The sequence below is a fragment of the Simochromis diagramma genome, unplaced genomic scaffold (assembly GCF_900408965.1).
Source record: "Simochromis diagramma unplaced genomic scaffold, fSimDia1.1 OVJJ01000348.1, whole genome shotgun sequence".
NCBI lineage: Eukaryota > Metazoa > Chordata > Actinopteri > Cichliformes > Cichlidae > Simochromis > Simochromis diagramma.
In genome coordinates, this window is record NW_024386755.1 from 8,434 (window position 1) to 30,869 (window position 22,436).

Genomic DNA, 22,436 nt, shown 5'->3' on the forward strand with positions numbered 1-22,436 from the left:
CTGGTTGGCTCCAATTCACAAACTCCTCTTCTTAATGAAGCTACAACTAAGCATAATTTACAAAATTAAAAAATCTTTCATCATTCCCTCCTGTTTGTAGCTGAAATTAAAGAAAATACATCAATGTGTTTCAGACACAGACCCTACATTGTGAGTGCTTTCGGTCTGGTCGTCTTAAAATGTGTATCATTCAAACATAATCATTCATCACATTAGCTTCATACTCATCGTCTTCTCCTTCTTCCTCATCTGGCACAGTGACATATGCAACAAGAGATTAGGATATCATTCTTGATACCATTCCTCTTACACAGGGAATACACATTTAGTAAAGATACAAAACATGATAGTATTAGGCCAATAAACATCAAAACCTTAACATCAATGTTCTCCATGAGCCGCTCAATCGGTTACCTGTGCCTGTTGAACATTTCTAAGGTAATTGTAGAGCATTTGTCATATTATCAGAATGCACATTGTCTGAATATATGGTACAACAGTTGTATCGAACAAAACACACAGTCCTCCCTTTCCCGCCAAGATCATGTCCAGGGCGACTCTGTGTTGCATAACAGTCATTCTTATGGCATCAATTTCCTGATTTTGCCCTTTGTTGATGGTGGTCGATTGCATTTAAAAACAGCTCAAAACGATAGTCCAATAGTCAGGGGGTCGCTGTGGTTTAGGACAATTCCTGAATATTGATAATCTAGATTGGCAAAGCTTGCTGCGCATGTCACTTGAGTCATATTCATAGGTCTGCCATATAATATAGCATGCTGTGTTGTAGTAAACATGTGTGAACATATATATCTGTATCAGGCATTGTTCATCCAGAGATGGATGTGGTCCTGTGTCACTTTCGACCAGGTGTGAATTGTCATATGTCCATGTCCTTCTATGCAAGTTGGCTTCTTGATCCTTTAAGTGCATCAGAGTCCATGCTGTAACCAGCAGGGCCAAGGTGGTGAACAGAATAATCTTCATGATGACCAGACACACCGATTCACTCTGGTGAGTAGACTACCAGCGAAGTGGAGAGGCGGGATATACCCAATCAGCCCTTCCTCCACCGGTAGATCACCAAAGAGTCGGGGTGGTGGTGTCTTTAAGTTGTGCTGTCACCCACTTCCACCTTTTTGCAATGGCTCTGGTGGATCCAAAAAGGCTTCTCAGCGATTTTGCAAGCTGTTGGTGTCGTTAGGAGTACTTGGCACGGACCTTATCGCCTGGTTTTAATCTGCAAGAGACTTGAGAAGCGTCGCATAACAGTTCAAAACAATATCCCTATTTTCTACTAAAGTTGTCTCTCTAACAGATTTATCTATTAGTTCACTTGTATCAATTCATGCATCTTTTCACTGAGGTCTGATTCAAACTCTTACTTCTGATTCTTTCCAAAAATAATTTCACATGTAACAATTTATATATGTGTGTTTTCTATTTTTATTTACCTCTTTGTCGCGATCTGGTGGACATCTCTAAACACCATCATGAGTTCAGGCTTCAATTTCAACCCAATTATACTCCTCTGGGCTTCACCTTCCCACTGGCCCCTGTACCCTTCTCAAAGTGTCCTTTGTTGTCTTAAATCTCCAGCAAACACAATCTGTTTCTTCTCCGTTTCCTTTCAGTATTTTCCTTGTAGATTAAGTCCCAGCCAGGCAAAATATCACATTCAGTGCCTTTAAACAGTTATGTCACACTGTTCTTACCAGCCTGCTGTTAATTCTTCAGGTTCACGATGTTCTGTTGGTCTTCATCAGGAGATTAATTGTCCTTTGAGCTTCTTCTCAGGATCGGGACAAGTGGGAGGTCAAGCTGTAAAATTTTAAGCCAAACTTTGGCCTGTTTTCTCCCAATTATGTTAATCTATGATTTTGCCGCTACACTCGAAATTCTAGGTTGAGAAAAGTCCACCTTTATCTATTTGTGGCCTATATTAACACACTAAACCATACCATTAATATCATTTTCATGTCTTTTCTTAAAGCCTCCAATTGCTTCATCTGGCTAAAGTCTGTCTCTTCTGTTTTTTCTCTCTGGGTGCTCACTCCTTATATGGGCATGCAACGGTCCTGTCACACACACACTTCCTGTTACTCTCTTTTGTGTTTCTGCAGGCTAATCAAACTCATTTTGTATTTACAATCTACAAACCCTTTGTAATTCTACTAACTTTTACATTTTTGTCTATTTTAGGCATTTTCTAAGTCTCTGTTTTATGGTGCTGTTAGTTCTCTCTACTAACCCTGCATAGGTGATAAGCACAATAATTTCTTATGCTGAATCTTAGTGCTTCAGAGACCTTACTGATCATATCATTGACAAAATGTGTCCCATTGTCTGATCTTGTCACAGAAGGGATACCATATGTTGGAATAAAAATGATTACATAACCATTTTGCAATGGAGATTGCCTCTGCTTTTTACTGGATATATCTCTGGTCAGTTTGAAAACACATCTATGATCACTAAGGCATATTTTGATCTTTGACATTCATTCAATTCAATAAAATCCATGTGGATGGTGTGGAGAACTGGCCTCTCTTAGGTCTTAAGTTTCCTTGTGAGTTGTGTTTTTGACAGAATAGGCATGTTCTTACAAATTTTTTTGCTAAAGTTTCAAAATTTATAGTGTAAAAGTGTGTATTGTCTTGTTTATCTATACTATACTTCCCTCCTGTTGACACATGTATTACATCATGTGTCACTACAACCGCTGTCCTGTGTAACGACTCTGGTAGTATTGGTTTTCCATCACAGACCATTAAGTCATCTTTCAGTTGTGCTCCACATTTCAGCCACTTGTTCTGTTCAGTGATTGTTGCAGCTTTTTGTTCGGTTTTTAGTACATCAAGTGGTATTTGTGAGCAGTAGTTGATTACTAGTAGCTCTGCCGATTGTTGTGCAGCCTGTTTTGCTGCCTGATCTGCAAAATTATTTCCTTTTGTGACAATAAAATTGTCTTTTTGATATACTGCACATTTGCAAAGTGCCAATTGTTTTGGCAAGGTGATCACTTCTAATAAGATTTTCAAAAAGCTGCCGTGTTTCACTGGGTTACCCATAGAGGTGACCATACCTCTATTATGCCAAATTTTTGCAAAGTGGTGCACTGCTGAAAGAACAGACTGGCTGTCAGTGTATATATTTATATTTTGGCCTGTGTGCAATTCATATGCACATATGACTGCATACGTGCAGCTGACTCTTTTACTGCCTCTGCTGCGGCTACACAGGCTTGAACATGCAGGCCTAACGCAACAGAGTCTAATTTACACGAGTCTAAATTTCACCAGGAATGTTAACGAGCATTGTTTTCCTCCAAACGCCTGTGTTATCACAGCTTTCATATAACCTGCTCCTCTATCTACTCGTAAGTAGAAAGGCTTATCATAGTCAGGCAATGCTAAAACTGTATCTGTCTGTAATGCCTATTTTTAAATGACTGAATGCTTCTTCTTTTTTCTTCTCTATAGATGCAACATTACATTTTCACTTTAAGACATTTTTAGATGATTTCTAGTTTTTCAAAGAATTCACACATCTCACACATCTTACATATTTCAAACTTTGAAGTTAGAGTTTTTATATATATATATATATATGTATGTTTTTAAACTTTGAATTGCTCACAGTTCTAAAACTGGGCATTTGTAAATCATATGCCTAATCACTATGTATCACTGCGATCCACAAGTATGGTCACAAATTCGCTTCCAAACCAACAAAATAAAATAATCAAACAAAACAAAAAACATACATGAGTCAGGACACAAAAAGAAAAATGCTGCTACTGAAACAGAGCAGACGTGTGAGGGAAAACTGAGCTCACAGACAGCTGCATGTGTTGGCTTTTATGCAGCTTCTGCTCTAAAAACAAATAAATAAAAATAAAAGAAAATGTGTAACATGCTCATCAACTTAGCGGTGTCCACATATTTAATTCAGCTTCTCAATCCTGTAACTTTAGCTGTTGTCTACAGGGTTTGGCTTATTAGTTGTTATTATAGATGTGCTCTATATCTCAGTAATATTTTATCTAGGATAAATGACAGGTTTTCAAGCAGGTTAAGTGCCTCTATGCACCTAATTAGTTTAGATATTTCCTTTATTTTCTTCATCTCATATGTCATTATACTGAGTTTGAGCAAACCTTAAGCTTGATGCAGACTACTTCATAACAATCGTCCATCTCACATCATAACTGACTAGGTTGCTTCTTATTATTAATATTATCATCTTTTTCTTTTCTATATAATAACAATAGTATATTACAATATTTTATTAGTGTATATCACTACACTACTGAGCCAATTTAATAGGTAGGATCATCTTACTCGGCAAACAGATAATTTAGAATTCATCCAATCTGTACAAATTGGCTTTTTCTCTGAACAGGTTTGTGCCTACTTTTTAAACTGGTCTTCTGTTTGCCTCATCTCAGATCCAACCTTCAGTCACCTTCATTCTCTCTGTTGCATGTCGAACCAAGTAATTTATTATTATATATTTTATATTTTATTTTGTATCCATCAAGGGCTTCGGGTGATCTGCAGTTTCACCCTTTCCCAAGCTGGAGACATTTACCTTTTCACACACTTTCCTTGGCTGAACAATGACACAGCCTTAATGTACCTTATGCATCTCTCTATTTTATTTAAAAGGTTTTTGTGTGAATATTTTCCTTTTATTCATTTTATACATTCTGGGCATGGCCGTCATGCCAACTATGTTTCATTGTTAATATCAGTTTACAGGTTGTTATCCTTCCTATTATTAGTTTCAATACGTTAAAAATAAGTTCTAATGTAATTTTGTCTTTATTTATTTTATTTTTGTACTTCTTATATTTATATCTATTCAGTGGGGTCTGTTTCCAACCTTTTTAAACTACTTTAAACTACATTGATCTCTAGTTTTCACTTAATAAGGGTTTTGTCAGTCACTGCACTGTAGTGTGACCTGATGCTGATTTTACTATTAAAGTATCTTCTGAGAATTGTACTTCCTATGGTTTTTTGTTCGAAACGGTTTTACATACTCCTGTATCACATAACATCCGCACTGGTTTGCCATTTACTTCAGAAACTAATTGATAGACATTAAATACTTCTGCGTCACTTTTGTCATTTTTACTTGGCTTTTTCTCATTTATTCATTCATTTAAATATTGCCGTTTGTCTGTTTTATATCTGCAATCTCTGGCAAAATGCCCTTCCTTACCACAATTCCAGCACATATTATCTCTTTCTTCACTTCTTTCACGTAAGTCTATCTGTCCTACATATCTCTGGCCCTTTCCTCTAAATTCCTCCTGTCTGTTACTTTCTAAATCCTCCTAAAAGTGCGATAAACTCTGTTTCTGGATCTAATGGGAAAGTACCTGTGCTTGCAGTTTTTATTTATATTACACGGAGCGCGTGCTCGGCATTTTGCAATGCGTCGGCTAGTGGTCATTCATTGTGACCTAATGTTTTTTTTTCCAACGTGGGATTTCACTGCGGATAGCAGGCCATTCAGGAACGCATTCATTATACCTTCATTATAATCCATTCCTGAATGTTGCCTAAAAACCGGACGCAGGCGATCTAAAAAAATCGGACGCTGTTTCATTTTCTTTTTGTTTTACTTCGCCAATTTTGCCTATCTTTTCGTGACCACGGCAAGAACACGAATATATTTGGGTTATTATCACGTTGTGCCTCTGCATAAAGACCAGACTGAGGTCTAAACAGATCACAGGATAGTTTAAGGGGGGTCGCAGCAGCGGAAGTGGGGGTTGGCTTCACAGCAGCAGGGGTGGGGGTTGGCTACCTCTGCCTTTTTCATTTTTCTTTTTTCTTTAAATCTTTTGTTTCTCCTACTTTCAGTAATAATGCAGATGGGCTACATTTTTTTTCTTCTAAATACTGTTCATCAACAGTAAACTTAGTGGGCTTATTACCCATTAAAACAAAAGTGCAGAGCCTTCTCTGGTATTAGACTTAAAGAGTGGTTATTGACTACGCCCTTCAACTCCAGCTATTCTGGAGCGGTGTCAATTTTATGAGATGAAACTCAACCGTTCTCTTTTGTCACCAGTACTTCAGCTACTGACAGGAAATAAAATGACAATAACAATGAGAGTGATTCAGCAGCGTACTGTGCTGTTCAAATCAATTCACTCTCAACACACAGAAAACACAAACATTTATACAGACATTTTACACAGTCGCGCAGACCTTTTCGGCAGGTCAGTCCTAAAAAATTCCCAATTTAATCCTTAAGCCTTTATTTCGAAAATCCTTTCGGCGGATTAGTCCTTAAGCTTTTATTTTGAAAATCCTTTAGGCGGATTAGTCCTCTTATTTTTACACGTGAACCCTTTCAGCGGGTCAGTCTTAAGCTTTTATTTTTACAGATCCGTGCAGTGGATCAAACTCATTCAATCCGTTCGGTGGATTACTCCTAAAGCTTTTATTTTAACACGTGGACCCTTTCGGCGGGTCAATCCGAAGGCTTTTATTTTGAAAATCCGTGCAGTGGATTAGACTAATTACATAAAAGACCTAGGTTCGTTTTACGCGAGTGTAAGTGAGTGGTTTCTTTACCTTCCCAAAACTCTCTGGTTATGTTGAAAGTCAGCCACTGGATCCCAGCGTCGTGGATCACTCGATTAAAACACTGGCCAGAACCCGAATTTAACGTCTCTGGACTTTGACTCCTACCCAGAGGAGGCTGTCGACAGACTTCAGTGAAAAGATCTCCACGACGCCAGAACACAGTGGCCGATGCTTTCTATCCGGCTCGAAGGACCAAGAAAATGTGAAGAGAAATTGTAGAAGGCAAAGGAACTCAGACTCAAGATATCTTAATACATGTGCACACATGGATGACCCCCCCTCATGGCCCCATCCATCCCGCACTAGATGTGTGCAGGACAAATGTGAGTGAGAGGGAAGACCGCCCAGGGCATCCAGAACTTGCTTTATTTATACAAGTTTTCAAGGAAGTAGGAGTGGCAAAAACATTTCCATAAAAGGAAAAAGAGACCGTTAGCTTGTCAGTAGCTGAAACAAAGGAGGTAGTATGTATAGAAATGCAGACATTCCATAAAAGGGAAGAGAGAGAGAGGGGGAGCGCCAGTCTGTCTGTTTAAAACCGGATGTCACCACATTCCTCTAAACATATGGCTTCAATCTCTCTCTCTCTCTGTTGGCTCCAATTCACAAACTCCTCTTCTTTAATGAAGCTACAACTAAGCATAATTCACAAAATTAAAAAATCTTTCATCAGAGCTTTATAAAATCAAGCAGCTAACCATGACGTCTGCCTTTACAAAACACTTGTCAATCACTAAAGAGTTCCTTCACTTGTCAGTCACTATATGGTACTAAAGAGCTGTCTGAAATTCAGTTACAACCCACACAAAGTTACAGATTGGAGTATCCGAGTGCTGAGGTGCGCTTGTGCGCAAAAGTCACAAACACTCTGCTGACTCACTAACTGTACAGCTCCAAACCTCTTCCGACCTCAAAGTCAGCACAGAAAGTGGGCGCCACGAGCTTCGTAGTATGTGTTTACATGGCTGAACAGCTGCTATATTCGAACAAACGCCTTCAGAGGAGACTGCGACCTGAATGCAGTGCCTTAGACCGCTTGGCGACCAAAAACAAGTTATCACTATGTGACATGCAGTATGGTTTCACCTCCCAATAAGCAGGTCCCACCGAGATTTGAACACAGATCACTGGATTCAAAGTCCAGAGTGCTAACTATTACACCATGGAACCAATGTGAAACTGTGTGAACTGTCATGTCATGGCAACCTGCCTAAAAGTATTCAGCCAAATGCTCAGTATGGATGACATTGTAGATTATTCGCACTACGTTTCCATGGCTGAACAGCTGCTATATGTGTTATGAGAAGGATAATGTGTGTTTCTTCCAAAGTATCTAACAGTGGTAACCTCCACCAAACTGGCACTGCAATGTCAGAATGGCTGAGCGGTCTAAGGCGCTGCATTCAGGTTGCAGTCTCCCTGGAGGTGTGACTTTGAATCCCACTTCTGACATTGAAGCTTTACTCTTCTTAATATTGTGACAAAATAATCTTGGGTTAACCACGAGCTTTCTAAAAACTTGCATATAACAATTGTGCACCATTCATTCCTCATCTTTGCTGCCCACCATTACAACTTTGCTAATGATGGGCAGCAGGTTAGTGTCATGATGTTACCTCAGACATGGTTAAAAGCCCTGTTAACTTAAGTGCTTCTCGCCGGGTGCGGTGGCGCGTACCTGTAATCCAAGATACTGGGAGGCTGAGGTTTGAGGATCGTTTGAGCTCAGGAGCTCTGAGCTGCAGCAGGCTATGTCGATCGGGTGTCCGCATTACGTTCGGCATACATACGGTGATCCTGCGGGAGCTCGGGGCCACCAGGTCACCTAAGGAGGGGTGCACCGGCCCAGGTCGGAGACGGAGCAGGTCAAAGCCCCCGTGTAACTCAGTAGTGGGATCGCACCTGTGAATAGATGCTGTAGCGCATCCTGAGCAATACAGCTAGACCCAATCTTTATACACATCCTTATACTTGTCTCTAGATCACACAGCATCCTCATCAGCATGTCTTGGTCTTTTTGAATCAAGTCCAAAACACTCGCAAATCTGCTGCTCTGCTTGTCCTGCACCACCTCCACCTGCAGGACAGGCATCTGTAACCGAACGTCAAAAAATGGTGGTGGAGGAGGTGTGTCGAAAGGAGGAAACAGTAAGACACGCCAGAGCCATAGCGCTGGCCAAGCAGGGTCACTGAATGAATTGGGAGAGTTTTGAAAAGAGGAAACTCTTATGGAGTGAAATCTGGTGAAATCGGTGGGACCTGATTTTTGGGGGGTGAAACCATACTGCATGTCTTCTCTGGCACATTGAATTTCTGTATGACTTGTGTTTTCTGTGAGAGCTTTATAAAATCAAGCAGCTAACCATGACGTCTGCCTTTACAAAACACTTGTCAATCACTAAAGAGTTCCTTCACTTGTCAGTCACTATATGGTACTAAAGAGCTGTCTGAAATTCAGTTACAACCCACACAAAGTTACAGATTGGAGTATCCGAGTGCTGAGGTGCGCTTGTGCGCAAAAGTCACAAACACTCTGCTGACTCACTAACTGTACAGCTCCAAACCTCTTCCGACCTCAAAGTCAGCACAGAAAGTGGGCGCCACGAGCTTCGTAGTATGTGTTTACATGGCTGAACAGCTGCTATATTCGAACAAACGCCTTCAGAGGAGACTGCGACCTGAATGCAGTGCCTTAGACCGCTTGGCGACCAAAAACAAGTTATCACTATGTGACATGCAGTATGGTTTCACCTCCCAATAAGCAGGTCCCACCGAGATTTGAACGCGGATCGCTGGATTCAAAGTCCAGAGTGCTAACCATTACACCATGGAACCGATGTGAAACTGTGTGAACTGTCATGTCATGGCAACCTGCCTAAAAGTATTCAGCCAAATGATCAGTATGGATGACATTGTAGATTATTCGCACTATGTTTCCATGGCTGAACAGCTGCTATATGTGTTATGAGAAGGATAATGTGTGTTTCTTCCAAAGTATCTAACAGTGGTAACCTCCACCAAACTGACACTGCAATGTCAGAATGGCTGAGCGGTCTAAGGCTGCAGGTTCAGGTTGCAGTCTCCCCTGGAGGTGTGGCTTTGAATCCCACTTCTGACATTGAAGCTTTACTCTTCTTGATATTGTGACAAAATACTCTTGGGTTAACCACGAGCTTTCTAAAAACTTGCATATAACAATTGTGCACCATTCATTCCTCATCTTTGCTGCCCATCATTACAACTTTGCTAATGATGGGCAGCAGGTTAGTGTCATGATGTTACCTCAGACATGGTTAAAAGCCCTGTTAACTTAAGTGCTTCTCGCCGGGTGCGGTGGCGCGTACCTGTAATCCAAGATACCGGGAGGCTGAGGTTTGAGGATCGTTTGAGCTCAGGAGCTCTGAGCTGCAGCAGGCTATGTCGATCGGGTGTCCGCATTGCGTTCGGCATTGATATGGTGATCCTGGGGGAGCCTGGGACCACCAGGTCACCTAAGGAGGGGTGCACCGGCCCAGGTCGGAGACGGAGCAGGTCAAAACCCCCATGTCGCTCAGTAGTGGGATTGCACCTGTGAATAGATGCTGTAGCGCAGCCTGAGCAATACAGCTAGACCCAAACCTTATACTTGTCTCTAGATCACACAGCAGCCTCATCAGCATGTCTTGGTCTTTTTAATTCAAGTCCAAAACACTCACAAATCTGCTGCTCTGCTTGTCCGGCACCACCTCCACCTGCAGGACAGCTGCAACTACATCCTCCACTCTAAACACGCCACCGCCCAGCAGGTGGAGACAAACTCAAAGTAGGACATTTCCTTGGTGAGGAGAGAGGATGGAACCAAAAATGCATTTATCCCCGTGTTCTGTGTTGATGAAAATCACCCAAAAGGAAAGCAGCTGGGCATTCATTTGAAACCAGTTCACAGGTTGGGCTGTGGTTCCCCCTCTAGCGTGTCTGCTTGAACTTTCAACTGTGACCCTCTTAGATCCAACCTTCCCAACTGCTCATCTCGCAAAAGACAAAATAGAAGAACCCAGAATGTCTTTTTATACCTGCTCACGCTTTTTCACGCTTCCCTCACAGGACGTCACATTTCACACTTTGGCCATCCAATCAAGTTGTTGACATCTAATCATTCCTGTCCACCACACCTGATCTTTCTATTTTGATCTGACTTACAACATTTAACACAAACTTTTAAATCAATATATTTTCTTAGTAATTATTTTTATTTGTTTATTACATGCACTTAGCATACAAGTATGTCGAATGGAAATCAGCAACTGCGTGGGATTATTCAACTAGTTGGCTGTTGCAATGTGTCAGGATGGCCGAGCGGTCTAAGGCGCTGCGTTCAGGTCGCAGTCTCCCCTGGAGGCGTGGGTTCGAATCCCACTTCTGACAATTGTATCTTGGCACTTCTTTCTTGGTACTCATGGGTCTTTGATCAGTGGTTGTTGATCAATGGTCATGAGAATTTGCATAATCACGATGAAGCAACTGACCTCCAAGCCCACTGTTCCTTCAGGGGGCTGCTTTCAGTCATTATGCAAATATACTGTTTATAAGATTGGGGAAACCTGCAGTCAGCTGAGACTGAACAAGTCACTTGGATGAGTGACGAGACATTTTTCCCACTGAAAACGCTACATTCAGATGAACAGAATCAACCTTTGGAGACTTCTTACTGTTGTGACAAAATACACTTGAAACTCGCAATTCTATATCAGTGGAGAACCAATGGACTACTTGCACTAGGGCATGTGACGTATTTCCGTTTCCAAATACTACCGCTTGGGCGTTTCCGGTATGTTTGTTTATCTGTCGGTAGCTATGCTAATGTCCCTTCAGAATGAGTATAAAAAGGAAAGTATTTAAAACAGAACATTTTCAAAAACAGGAGAAGAAATACTCCGAGCATTGCTGTGTCTTATTTTGTTCGGCTTCAGCCAAATTTAACGGCATACTAAGTTTTCATGGCTTTCCGACCCATTCCGACTTGAGAAGACAATGGCTGGTAAACATACGCCGGGATCATTTCACGATTACCTCTCACACCAGGCTCTGCTGCAGACACTTTGCCAGTGATCAACTCATAGAGCCAACAACCCTCGATGGTCGAAGGCGGCTTATTAAAGGTGCTGTACCAACACTTTTTGAGTGGAATGGCTATAAAGTTGAACCACCGCGGCGTAGTGTTTGGGAGAGAACGGAGTGACGCCCTGAACTAGTTCGTCTTACAAGAGATCATGACTACTGCTCAGTCCCCGAGCCGTCTGCATTGGACATATCTGCATCAGCTGCAGAAGACCTGTTCAAAGACGTGGAGACTCTGAGGAAGGAAATACAGGAGTTACGTGTCCAGCGAGAATTTGGGTTACAGCGTTTTGCTGGCTCCGACACCGACATCCGATTCTATACCAGGTACACCTAAGTTCTATTCAAGCTAACTGTTTAAAATATACCAAGGTCACCATCAGTTAAATTTCAAGTGTTTCCAGTCTTAATGAAACACAATAGAAATTTACTTTTTCTCTGCTGATTGTATGTTTCATGTAGATGCTTTAGTATTTAAACGATATCCTAATGCTACAGGTAAAATACAACACCAAATACTCTTAATCAGACTATTTTATACAGCATACCATTAGCATATTTGTCACAGTTTATTTTATGCCAATGTTGGATGTTAATTAATGATTGACACGATGTATGTCTCTCTCGTGAATAGATTTCCAAGCTATGCTCATTTGATGGCATTTTGGTTTTTGATTGAGCCTTGCATCTATAAAATGATCCGGGTTTCAAGAGCCAAGTCAGCTGCCAATCAGAACGAAGAAGTGTTGACACCTGCACGCACATCAATGGTAGGTTATGGGTTTGTTGGTAGTTAGAACTAGAGGTGTAATGTTATTGTATTTATGTACAATAACATTACATAATGTACAATAGCATACATACACAGGTGTATGTATGCTAGACTCAGTATCCTACACACATACACCTGTGTACTACAGCACCTCATTGTTTACCCCATGGTACAGTATGGTATGCATAACCATTACAAAACATTTAGCCAAGAAAAGCATAATTTTACTAGTTCATAGCTTAAGGAGTAACATTTTCCCTTTTGTTTTCACCTTCCAGAGGCAGCTGCTACAGCCAATTGACGAGTTTTTTCTTTTCCTGGTTTTCCTGTCAGTTGGTTTGAAGGAGAGGGACCTGGCACACCGATTTAACATACACCAGTCCTCAGTGAGCCGCATTATTGCAACATGGACAAATTTTCTTGCCACTGCACTGGGGTCTCAATGCATTTGGCTTACACGTGAAGAAGTGCAAGCTTACCTCCCTGAGGAATTCAAAGATTTCTCAGACACCCAGATGATCCTTGACTGTACAGAGCTGAGGTGTCAGACACCATCCTCACCACTTCTCCAAAGTGAAATGTACTCTTCGTACAAATCCCACTGTACGATGAAAGCCCTGGTTGGCATAGCTCCACATGGTCCAGTGACATTCATCTCTAATCTGTATGCTGGTTCGGTTAGTGACAAGGAACTATTCAAACAATCAGGCATTGCTGAGAAGTTGACTGAAGACATGGCAGTGATGGTAGATAAGAGCTTCCTAATCACCGATTGTTGTAAATGCAAAGTGTACTGCCCACCTTTTCTATCTAAGCAGAAGCAGATGCCAGCATACCAGGTTAAGGAGACGCAGGCCATAGCCAGACTCAGGGTACATGTGGAGCGAGTCATTAGGAGGATCAAACAGAACAAACTTTTTGATAGCATCATTACCATGTCACATGTTTACAATATCAACCAACTGTTTGTAGTAGCATGTATGCTGTCAAATTACCACAACACAGCATTAGTTAAAAAAAAATGGGTTAAGTGAGACAAGATGGATTTTTCCCAAGACACCAGTGCCAGTAACTTATGGAAAATGACCTGCAGCTGAGGCCACTACAGTTGCATTTCTTCCTTCTTAGCTGACAATACTTAATTACAGAACTGGTACTTGAGTGCTGATAGTTGAGTTTAAGTTACTGATAATTCAAATTCATTGCAAATGTTGAATGTTAACTCATTCACTGCCAGCCATTGGCAGTGAATGAGTTAAACCCATTGACTCATTCACTGCAATTGACGGCTATAGACGTCAATGGCAGTGAATGAGTTAATACTTTTTAATTATACTACTATATTACTATTCAGATTCAACAAAATTGTTTATCAAAATTATAAAGTAAATCACTAAATCGTTTTAAAATCATAAGTGACATTGTGCTTTTGTAACATCAAAAATACCATTTGTCATTTTCTTCATTCAGTTGTGTTATTGTCTAAATGTATATCAGTATGCTAGGCATGGAGTTTTAAATACCATGTAAATAAGTTCTACACAAATTCAATGTTTTGTGTGTTTTTAAAAAATGAAATTGATGCCATTGCTTAAATAACAGTTTATTGATTTCACATAAAAGTAACAAGTAACAACAAAATAATTCATGAAATACATTGCAAATAAAACATCAGTTATTTTGTTCCAGCAAGCCTGAAGGATCTGTTTTTCTTTTTGCTATGTTTTCACTGTTCATTTTTCCAAACACAGGTATCTTGGCATATATATGTAAAAAAAGAAATAGTCTGCCTTTCCTCTGGTTGCATTGTGCACATCTGTATCCATGTATATTCTTTGCACTAGGTAGTCCTCTTGTGCCCACACAACAAAGTCACACCACTACATCCCACTGATGAGCAGTTGAACAACAACTAAACTAAAAACTAAAAGGTGTAAAACAGTGGTGCATAAGTTAGAGACTGGGATATATATGTACATGACTGAGTTAGCCGTCTTCAGAAAGTGTAATGTTGTATGTAAATTAATACCTATTGTGACACATGTATGTATGAACAAATAGCAACATGAAACCAAATTTTACAAATCTAATTACCGTACTCCAGTCTGGGCCATCCTATTTGGTACCGGCTTAGTGAAGATCATGGAGTTGATGGGTCCTGGCTTCACACCCTAACAGAAGACCCATTTACTATGGATGGTGTTGCTGTTCATATGCAAACATGGACTAATTCAAAAACTTTAACCTCATTTAAATTACCACTGTCCGTGGCTTGTGCCATTGCTGTTCAGATTCCGTGCAGCTATGCACAGGGGGGACAACCGGCACTCTGAGTTGTGAGTAGTGTGCTGTTTGGAAGAGCAGTGCCACTGTGTGATTGCACATAACAGCGCCTGCCACACAGGAGCACTGACTATGTGTCAGTATCACCAGCGATGACTCCAGAAGCTTAATCTAAGAAGAAAGAACAAAAATTTAAAAATGTAACATCTTCATGGAAGAGCTGAACAGGAACATAGTTCAGTGTTATGGTTACTGACCCCTACAGGCTTACCCTCCTGAAAGCTTAGTGTTTCCTTCTCTCCCTATTAAAACAACTTAACCATCCTTGATAACTGTAATAACTTTGATTGTGTATATTTGCAGTATTAACTTGTTGTCAAATGTTTCTGATCACCCAAACACATGATTTAACTATCTGACTAGTCAAATTAGGAGTGATAAAGCAGGGAGACAAGGAAAACATTCAAGCTGATGGGCCTTTAGGAATGAACTTAACTAATGCTTAAATGAACTGAACCCCACTGAACGGGGATTAACAACTTTACACAGCTTCCTGCCTACACTTAGTCTGTGTGGTGCCTCACTCTTCCTCATTGACCTGTAGCACAGGGCTCTCACACCGACCTCCCCTGACAACCTGTCTTTATTGGACACTGAATAAAGATACAAGTACGATTAGCATTATTTCTGTATTACTCATGTCAGCACGTCTTAAACATATATACTTTACACTTAGCAAGAGTAGCATTAGGTAGTTAACTACCTCCTTAGTTAGCCAACTACCTATCGCTATTATAACAGTGTCCAACAACAAAAGTGACATTAGTTAAGAAAACCTCAACTATACTTTCGGACGACATAAAATACCGTTTAAGAAAAGATGTAATATAGAGAATTGACATCAAATGAAGGACATAGCGGAGTAACGTAGTGTTTGCATTTGACGTTAGCTAGCGTTTCTTTTTCGGTTAATTTACGTTTTCTTACCTTCGTAGTTATGTATATATGATGCAGCATATAACTTAAATCCTTTATCTAATTTGATGGCGGGGGTAGTCGTCACTCAAATACAGCTAGACCCAATCTTTATACACATCCTTATACTTGTCTCTAGATCACACAGCAGCCTCATCAGCATGTCTTGGTCTTTTTAATTCAAGTCCAAAACACTCACAAATCTGCTGCTCTGCTTGTCCGGCACCACCTCCACCTGCAGGACAGCTGCAATTACATCCTCCACTCTAAACACGCCACCGCCCAGCAGGTGGAGACAAACTCAAAGTAGGACATTTTATTGGTGAGGAGAGAGGATGGAACCAAAAATGCATTTATCCCCGTGTTCTGTGTTGATGAAAATCACCCAACAGGAAAGCAGCTGGGCATTCATTTGAAACCAGTTCACAGGTTGGGCTGTGGTTCCCCCTCTAGCGTCTCTGCTTGAACTTTCAACTGTGAACCTCTTAGATCCAACCTTCCCAACTGCTCATCTCGCAAAAGACAAAATAGAAGAACCCAGAATGTCTTTTTATACCTGCTCACGCTTTTTCACGCTTCCCTCACAGGACGTCACATTTCACACTTTGGCCATCCAATCAAGTTGTTGACATCTAATCATTCCTGTCCACCACACCTGATCTTTCTATTTCGATCTGACTTACAACATTTAACACAAACTTTTAAATCAATATATTTTCTTAGTAATTATTTTTATTTGTTTATTACATGCACTTAACATACAAGTATGTTGAATGGAAATCAGCAACTGCGTGGGATTATTCAACTAGTTGGCTGTTGTAATGTGTCAGGATGGCCGAGTGGTCTAAGGGGCTGCGTTCAGGTCGCAGTCTCCCCTGGAGGCGTGGGTTCGAATCCCACTTCTGACAATTGTATCTTGGCACTTCTTTCTTGGTACTCATGGGTCTTTGATCAGTGGTTGTTGATCAATGGTCATGAGAATTTGCATAATCACGATGAAGCAACTGACCTCCAAGCCCACTGTTCCTTCAGGGGGCTGCTTTCAGTCATTATGCAAATATACTGTTTATAAGATTGGGGAAACCTGCAGTTAGCTGAGACTGAAGAAGTCACTTGGATGAGTGACGAGACATTTTTCCCACTGAAAACGCTACATTCAGATGAACAGAATCAACCTTTGGAGACTTCTTACAGAGCACCGTCTTTGCCTCCGCGAACACATCGGACTACAAACACGCACATTACCAACTCCGGAAGACGATCAAAGCAGCCAAACGTGAGTACAGGGACAGGGTGGAGCAACAGTTTGACAACCCTCGGAGTATGTTGCAGGGACTAAACACGATCACAGACTTTAGAGGGAAAACCAGCACACCGCAGACCACGACCTCTCTGTTTTAGGATCTAAACGTATTCTACGCTAGATTCGACACAGCGAACACCATGAGACCGGACAGTGTGCGCACCGCGGATGACGTCAGTGCGCACACTGTGTCTGAGGAGGATGTGCGGAAGTGCTTCAGGAAGGTGAACGCACGCAAAGCTACTGGTCCGGACGGGATTCCCGGCCGCGTCCTCAAGTCATGCGCGGCTCAGCTGGCTGGAGTGTTCACGCACATCTTCAACCTTTCCCTCTCTCTGTCTGTAGTCCCAGCCTGCTTCAAAATGGCCACCATCGTCCCTGTACCCAAATCCTCCACCATCTCCTCATTGAACGACTGGCGACCTGTAGCCCTGACCCCCATCGTAAGCAAATGCTTCGAGAAGCTGGTCAGGGACTTCATCTGCTCTGCACTACCCGACTCACTGGACCCTCTACAGTTCGCATACCGCCACAACAGGTCCACTGATGATGCCATAGCCCTGACACTACACACTGCCCTGCCACACCTGGAGAAGAGAGACACGTATGTGAGAATGCTGTTTGTAGATTACAGCTCAGCATTCAATACCATCGTTCCCTCGAAGCTGGACAGGAAACTGCAGGATCTAGGACTGAGTAGCTCCCTCTGCAGCTGGATCCTTAGCTTCCTGTCTGACAGACGCCAAGTGGTCAGACTGGGCAGCATCACCTAATCCCCCATCACACTGAACACTGGTGCTCCACAGGGGTGTGTACTGAGCCCTCTCCTATACTCGCTCTACACCTACGACTGCACAGCCACTAACAACTCCAACATCATTGTGAAGTTTGCGGACGACACTACAGTGGTGGGTCTTATCACCAATGGTGATGAGACGGCTTACAGGGAGGAGGTCAGCGCCCTGACCCACTGGTGTCAAGACAACCATCTCACCCTCAACGTCGCAAAGACAAAGGAGTTGATAGTGGACTTCCGGAGGTGCAGAGAAGTACACACCCCCATCACCATCAACGGCGCTGCTGTGGAGAGAGTGAGCAGCTTCCGCTTCCTTGGTGTACATCTGGCTGAGGATCTTACGTGGTCAGTACACACAAACAAAACAGTGAAGAAGGCGCAGCAGCGCCTCTTCTTTCTCAGGAGACTGAAAAGATTCGGCATGAGCCCCCGCATCCTCAGGACCTTCTATCACTGTGCCATTGAGAGCATCCTCACTGGATGCATCACCACCTGGTATGGCAACAGCACCGCCTACAACTGCAAAGCTCTCCAGCGAGTAGTGCGGTGCTCTGAACGGATAATTGGAGGTGAGCTTCCCTCCCTCCAAGACATCTACAGGAAGCGGTGCCTGAGGAAAGCGGGGCGGATCTTCAAGGACTCCAGTCACCCCAGCCATAAACTGTTCAGACTACTTCCATCAGGAAGGAGGTTCTGCAGCATCCGGTCCCGTACCAGCAGACTGAGAGACAGCTTCTTCCACCAGGCCATCAGACTGCTGAACACTTCATAGACACCTCAGCTTCACTACTGGAACTTTAACATTATGCACTCCATACTGTACAGTAATGCCACTGTTTTGCACATGTCTCAACTCTGTATATTTTTATATATTTTATTTATTGTTTACTCTATTTAATTTGTAAAATATGTGTACACACACACACACGTAGAAAAATATTTAGTATACACATCCAGAAATGCATATACTATTATATATTGTACATATATTTATTAGTTTCAGATGTAGCCATTCTTGTATTTTGCTTGTTTACATTATTGTATTTTGCACAACTCTGTTGCTTGTGAAGCTCGCACACAAGAATTTCACTCACATGTGCTGTACCAATGTACCTGCACATGTGATGTGACAATAAAAGTGATTTGATTTGATTTGATTTGATACTGTTGTGACAAAATACACTTGAAACTGGCAATTCTATATCAGTGGAGAACCAATTCCAACAGTCTAAGAGATGTCCATCAAGAGCCTGGGACGGTGGTATAATGTAGACCTCAATGATACCTGGCAACTTGACAAACAAAGGCAAAACTTGGCTAATGACCTCAGGCGGATTAACAACACTGCACTCCTTGAGTGAGGCTTGAGATGTCACTCAAGGACTCCCGGGACCCCATAGTGAGGGGGGCTGCTCCCACCCTAACAACAGGGAGGAAGTGGACCCCAGCCACGTCTGTGCTACAGGCCAAATCGGCTCTGAGCCATAATGACATGGTGGGTCGCGTCCAACAGGGCAGAGAAGGATTTGGTCTTGGCAACCTCGGTGGCAACAGGCATCTGTAACCGAACGTCAAAAAATGGTGGTGGAGGAGGTGTGTCGAAAGGAGGAAACAGTAAGACACGCCAGAGCCATAGCGCTGGCCAAGCAGGGTCACTGGATGAATTGGGAGAGTTTTGAAAAGAGGAAACTCTTATGGAGTGAAATCTGGTGAAATCGGTGGGACCTGATTTTTGGGGGGTGAAACCATACTGCATGTCTTCTCTGGCACATTGAATTTCTGTATGACTTGTGTTTTCTGTGAGAGCTTTATAAAATCAAGCAGCTAACCATGACGTCTGCCTTTACAAAACACTTGTCAATCACTAAAGAGTTCCTTCACTTGTCAGTCACTATGTGGTACTAAAGAGCAGAGGTGGGACCAAGTCATTGTTTTCCAAGTCTCAAGTAAGTCTCAAGTCTTTATCCTCAAGTCTCAAGTCAAGTCTCAAGTAATGTCAGGCAAGTCAGAGTCGAGTCTCAAGTCACTGGTGTAAAAGTCCGAGTAAAGTCACAAGTCTGAAATTTTGAATTTCAAGTCCTTTCGAGTCTTTAAAAAAAAAAACAACGAAAAAAGCATGTTGCAGTTATATGCTAAATGTAAATATTAGACCATGTAATTTTTAAATCTGTGTTTTTCTCAACACATGACAAAATAGTGAACTTAGAAAATATACACAAATTGTGAAATTGCACCTCTTTAAAATGCAGCTCAATTAAACCTAGCTCCAAGAATAATTTTCACCGACAGTTCTGAGATAAGCTGCATGTTATTCTTGGATGCGGTTGTAGGACCGGCTTTAAAATCGCATGACAAAAATATCATACACATTAAAAAAAAACTGCATCACCAACGTAGCCTGGAAAACATTTGCTAGTTAGATGAAGTCAGCTATCTCATTGTAGCATATTTATATGCATATTTATAATCATACGGTTCTTGGAGTGAGTGCATACACTCATGAAGTTTAGTAACTTCAGGTCACTGCAACAAGCCCAGGTACAGTTTACCGACGGATGGGTACAGGACCTTGAAATGCACCGTGTAGAAAGTAAAGACCATCGTACGAACAAAGGTAAGTTTACCAGTCTCACAAATCGTCTTCATAAATACACATTCGTTAACCGTTTATTAATAGGACCTTTGAGCTCAAGGGTAATTAATTAGCAGTGGAAATAATTTCTGGTTCGCGTTACAGAAATGTAGCAGTGACAATAATATTGTATGCTGTAATCGCACTGGGCAATTAGTGATACAAAAAACCTGTTTTATCCTGTGAATAAAAGTATATGTTTTTGTCACTGTACCATAATAACAGAGGCGAAACGTAATATTGAGTCAGGACAATTCACTATTTATGCACAATAAACAAAGGAGCATAGCGCGACAATTTCTGTTCAGCGCCAGACTTGCTTCACCAATTATGTTATGAAAATGACGTATTAACTACTAAAAAACACTGACCTTCGTGTAAATGCTTGAGCAGACTAACCTGTGAGCTGGAGTGTTCTGGGACGTTATATTTGGTCTTTGAATGTCTGCAATCCAGGCCACCCGTCGCGTCTTTGTTACTTCGGAAACATGGCTCGAACAATTTCTCTTCAACGACGTAATCCGATAACAACCGATCTCTTTACCCGTCGGCTTCCCGTGGCTGTCATGCGACCGGCTATTGCAGTTAATAATACAACAGCTTCTTGACATTTTTGTGTTTCTTTTTATCGCTGTGTGACTGATTTCAATTGAAAGCCTGCGTGCGCTAGTACCTCTTGCCACGAGTTCCCAGAATCCTTTGTGGTTTACCCCTGAATGACGTCACATTTTCAATCTCTATATAATATGCATGTTAAATTTTATATTTGGGGTGAAATATCAAGTCTTTTCAAGTAAACCGGTTCAAGTCCAATTCAAGTCCCAGGTCATTGGTGTAAAAGTCCAAGTCAAGTCACAAGTCTTAGAACATTTTTTCAAGTCAAGTCTAAAGTCATAAAATTAATGACTCGAGTCTGACTCGAGTCCAAGTCATGTGACTCGAGTCCACACCTCTGCTAAAGAGCTGTCTGAAATTCAGTTACAACCCACACAAAGTTACAGATTGGAGTATCCGAGTGCTGAGGTGCGCTTGTGCGCAAAAGTCACAAACACTCTGCTGACTCACTAACTGTACAGCTCCAAACCTCTTCCGACCTCAAAGTCAGCACAGAAAGTGGGCGCAACGAGCTTTGTACTATGTGTTTACATGGCTGAACAGCTGCTATATTCGAACAAACGCCTTCAAAGGAGACTGCGACCTGAATGCAGTGCCTTAGACCGCTTGGCGACCAAAAACAAGTTATCACTATGTGACATGCAGTATGGTTTCACCTCCCAATAAGCAGGTCCCACCGAGATTTGAACGCGGATCTCTGGATTCAAAGTCCAGAGTGCTAACCATTACACCATGGAACCGATGTGAAACTGTGTGAACTGTCATGTCATGGCAACCTGCCTAAAAGTATTCAGCCAAATGATCAGTATGGATGACATTGTAGATTATTCGCACTACGTTTCCATGGCTGAACAGCTGCTATATGTGTTATGAGAAGGATAATGTGTGTTTCTTCCAAAGTATCTAACAGTGGTAACCTCCACCAAACTGGCACTGCAATGTCAAAATGGCTGAGCGGTCTAAGGCGCTGCGTTCAGGTTGCAGTCTCTCCTGGAGGTGTGGCTTTGAATCCCACTTCTGACATTGAAGCTTTACTCTTCTTGATATTGTGACAAAATACTCTTGGGTTAACCACGAGCTTTCTAAAAACTTGCATATAACAATTGTGCACCATTCATTCCTCATCTTTGCTGCCCATCATTACAACTTTGCTAATGATGGGCACCAGGTTAGTGTCATGATGTTACCTCAGACATGGTTAAAAGCCCTGTTAACGTAAGCGCTTCTCGCCGGGTGCGGTGGCGCGTGCCTGTAATCCAAGCTACCGGGAGGCTGAGGTTTGAGGATCGTTTGAGCTCAGGAGCTCTGAACTGCAGCAGGCTATGTCGATCGGGTGTCCGCATTACGTTCGGCAT

The 22,436-nt window shown here is 41.8% G+C and overlaps 1 protein-coding gene, 1 long non-coding RNA gene and 4 other non-coding genes across 6 annotated transcripts; 3 read left to right on the top strand and 3 right to left on the bottom strand.

Moving 5' to 3' along the window:
- Positions 1-9,371: 9,371 nt before the first annotated feature.
- Positions 9,372-9,443, bottom strand: trnaq-uug. The gene has a single exon. It is a non-coding gene; the product is annotated as a tRNA-Gln (tRNA).
- Positions 9,444-10,929: 1,486 nt separating this feature from the next.
- trnal-cag lies at positions 10,930-11,012 on the top strand. The gene has a single exon. It is a non-coding gene; the product is annotated as a tRNA-Leu (tRNA).
- Positions 11,013-11,827: 815 nt separating this feature from the next.
- LOC120728727 lies at positions 11,828-13,693 on the top strand. Its single transcript, XM_040023814.1, has 3 exons — positions 11,828-12,032; positions 12,340-12,475; positions 12,756-13,693. The coding sequence occupies exons 2-3, from the start codon at positions 12,362-12,364 to the stop codon at positions 13,509-13,511; spliced, it is 870 nt and encodes a 289-aa protein (XP_039879748.1). The 5' UTR covers positions 11,828-12,032; positions 12,340-12,361; the 3' UTR covers positions 13,512-13,693.
- Positions 13,694-14,064: 371 nt separating this feature from the next.
- On the bottom strand, positions 14,065-15,802 carry LOC120728733. Its single transcript, XR_005694776.1, has 2 exons — positions 15,748-15,802; positions 14,065-14,931 (listed from the first exon to the last, which is right to left on the bottom strand). It is a non-coding gene; the product is annotated as an uncharacterized LOC120728733 (long non-coding RNA).
- Positions 15,803-16,560: 758 nt separating this feature from the next.
- Positions 16,561-16,643, top strand: trnal-cag. The gene has a single exon. It is a non-coding gene; the product is annotated as a tRNA-Leu (tRNA).
- Positions 16,644-21,749: 5,106 nt separating this feature from the next.
- trnaq-uug lies at positions 21,750-21,821 on the bottom strand. The gene has a single exon. It is a non-coding gene; the product is annotated as a tRNA-Gln (tRNA).
- Positions 21,822-22,436: the final 615 nt, after the last annotated feature.

Bases quoted from the DNA above. Each gene is read 5' to 3' on its own strand.
- LOC120728727 (XM_040023814.1), top strand. From the start codon at position 12,362: ATGGCATTTTGGTTTTTGATTGAGCCTTGCATCTATAAAATGATCCGG. The intron at 12,476-12,755 runs GTAGGTTATGGG...TTCACCTTCCAG, and splicing joins CACCTGCACGCACATCAATG to AGGCAGCTGCTACAGCCAAT.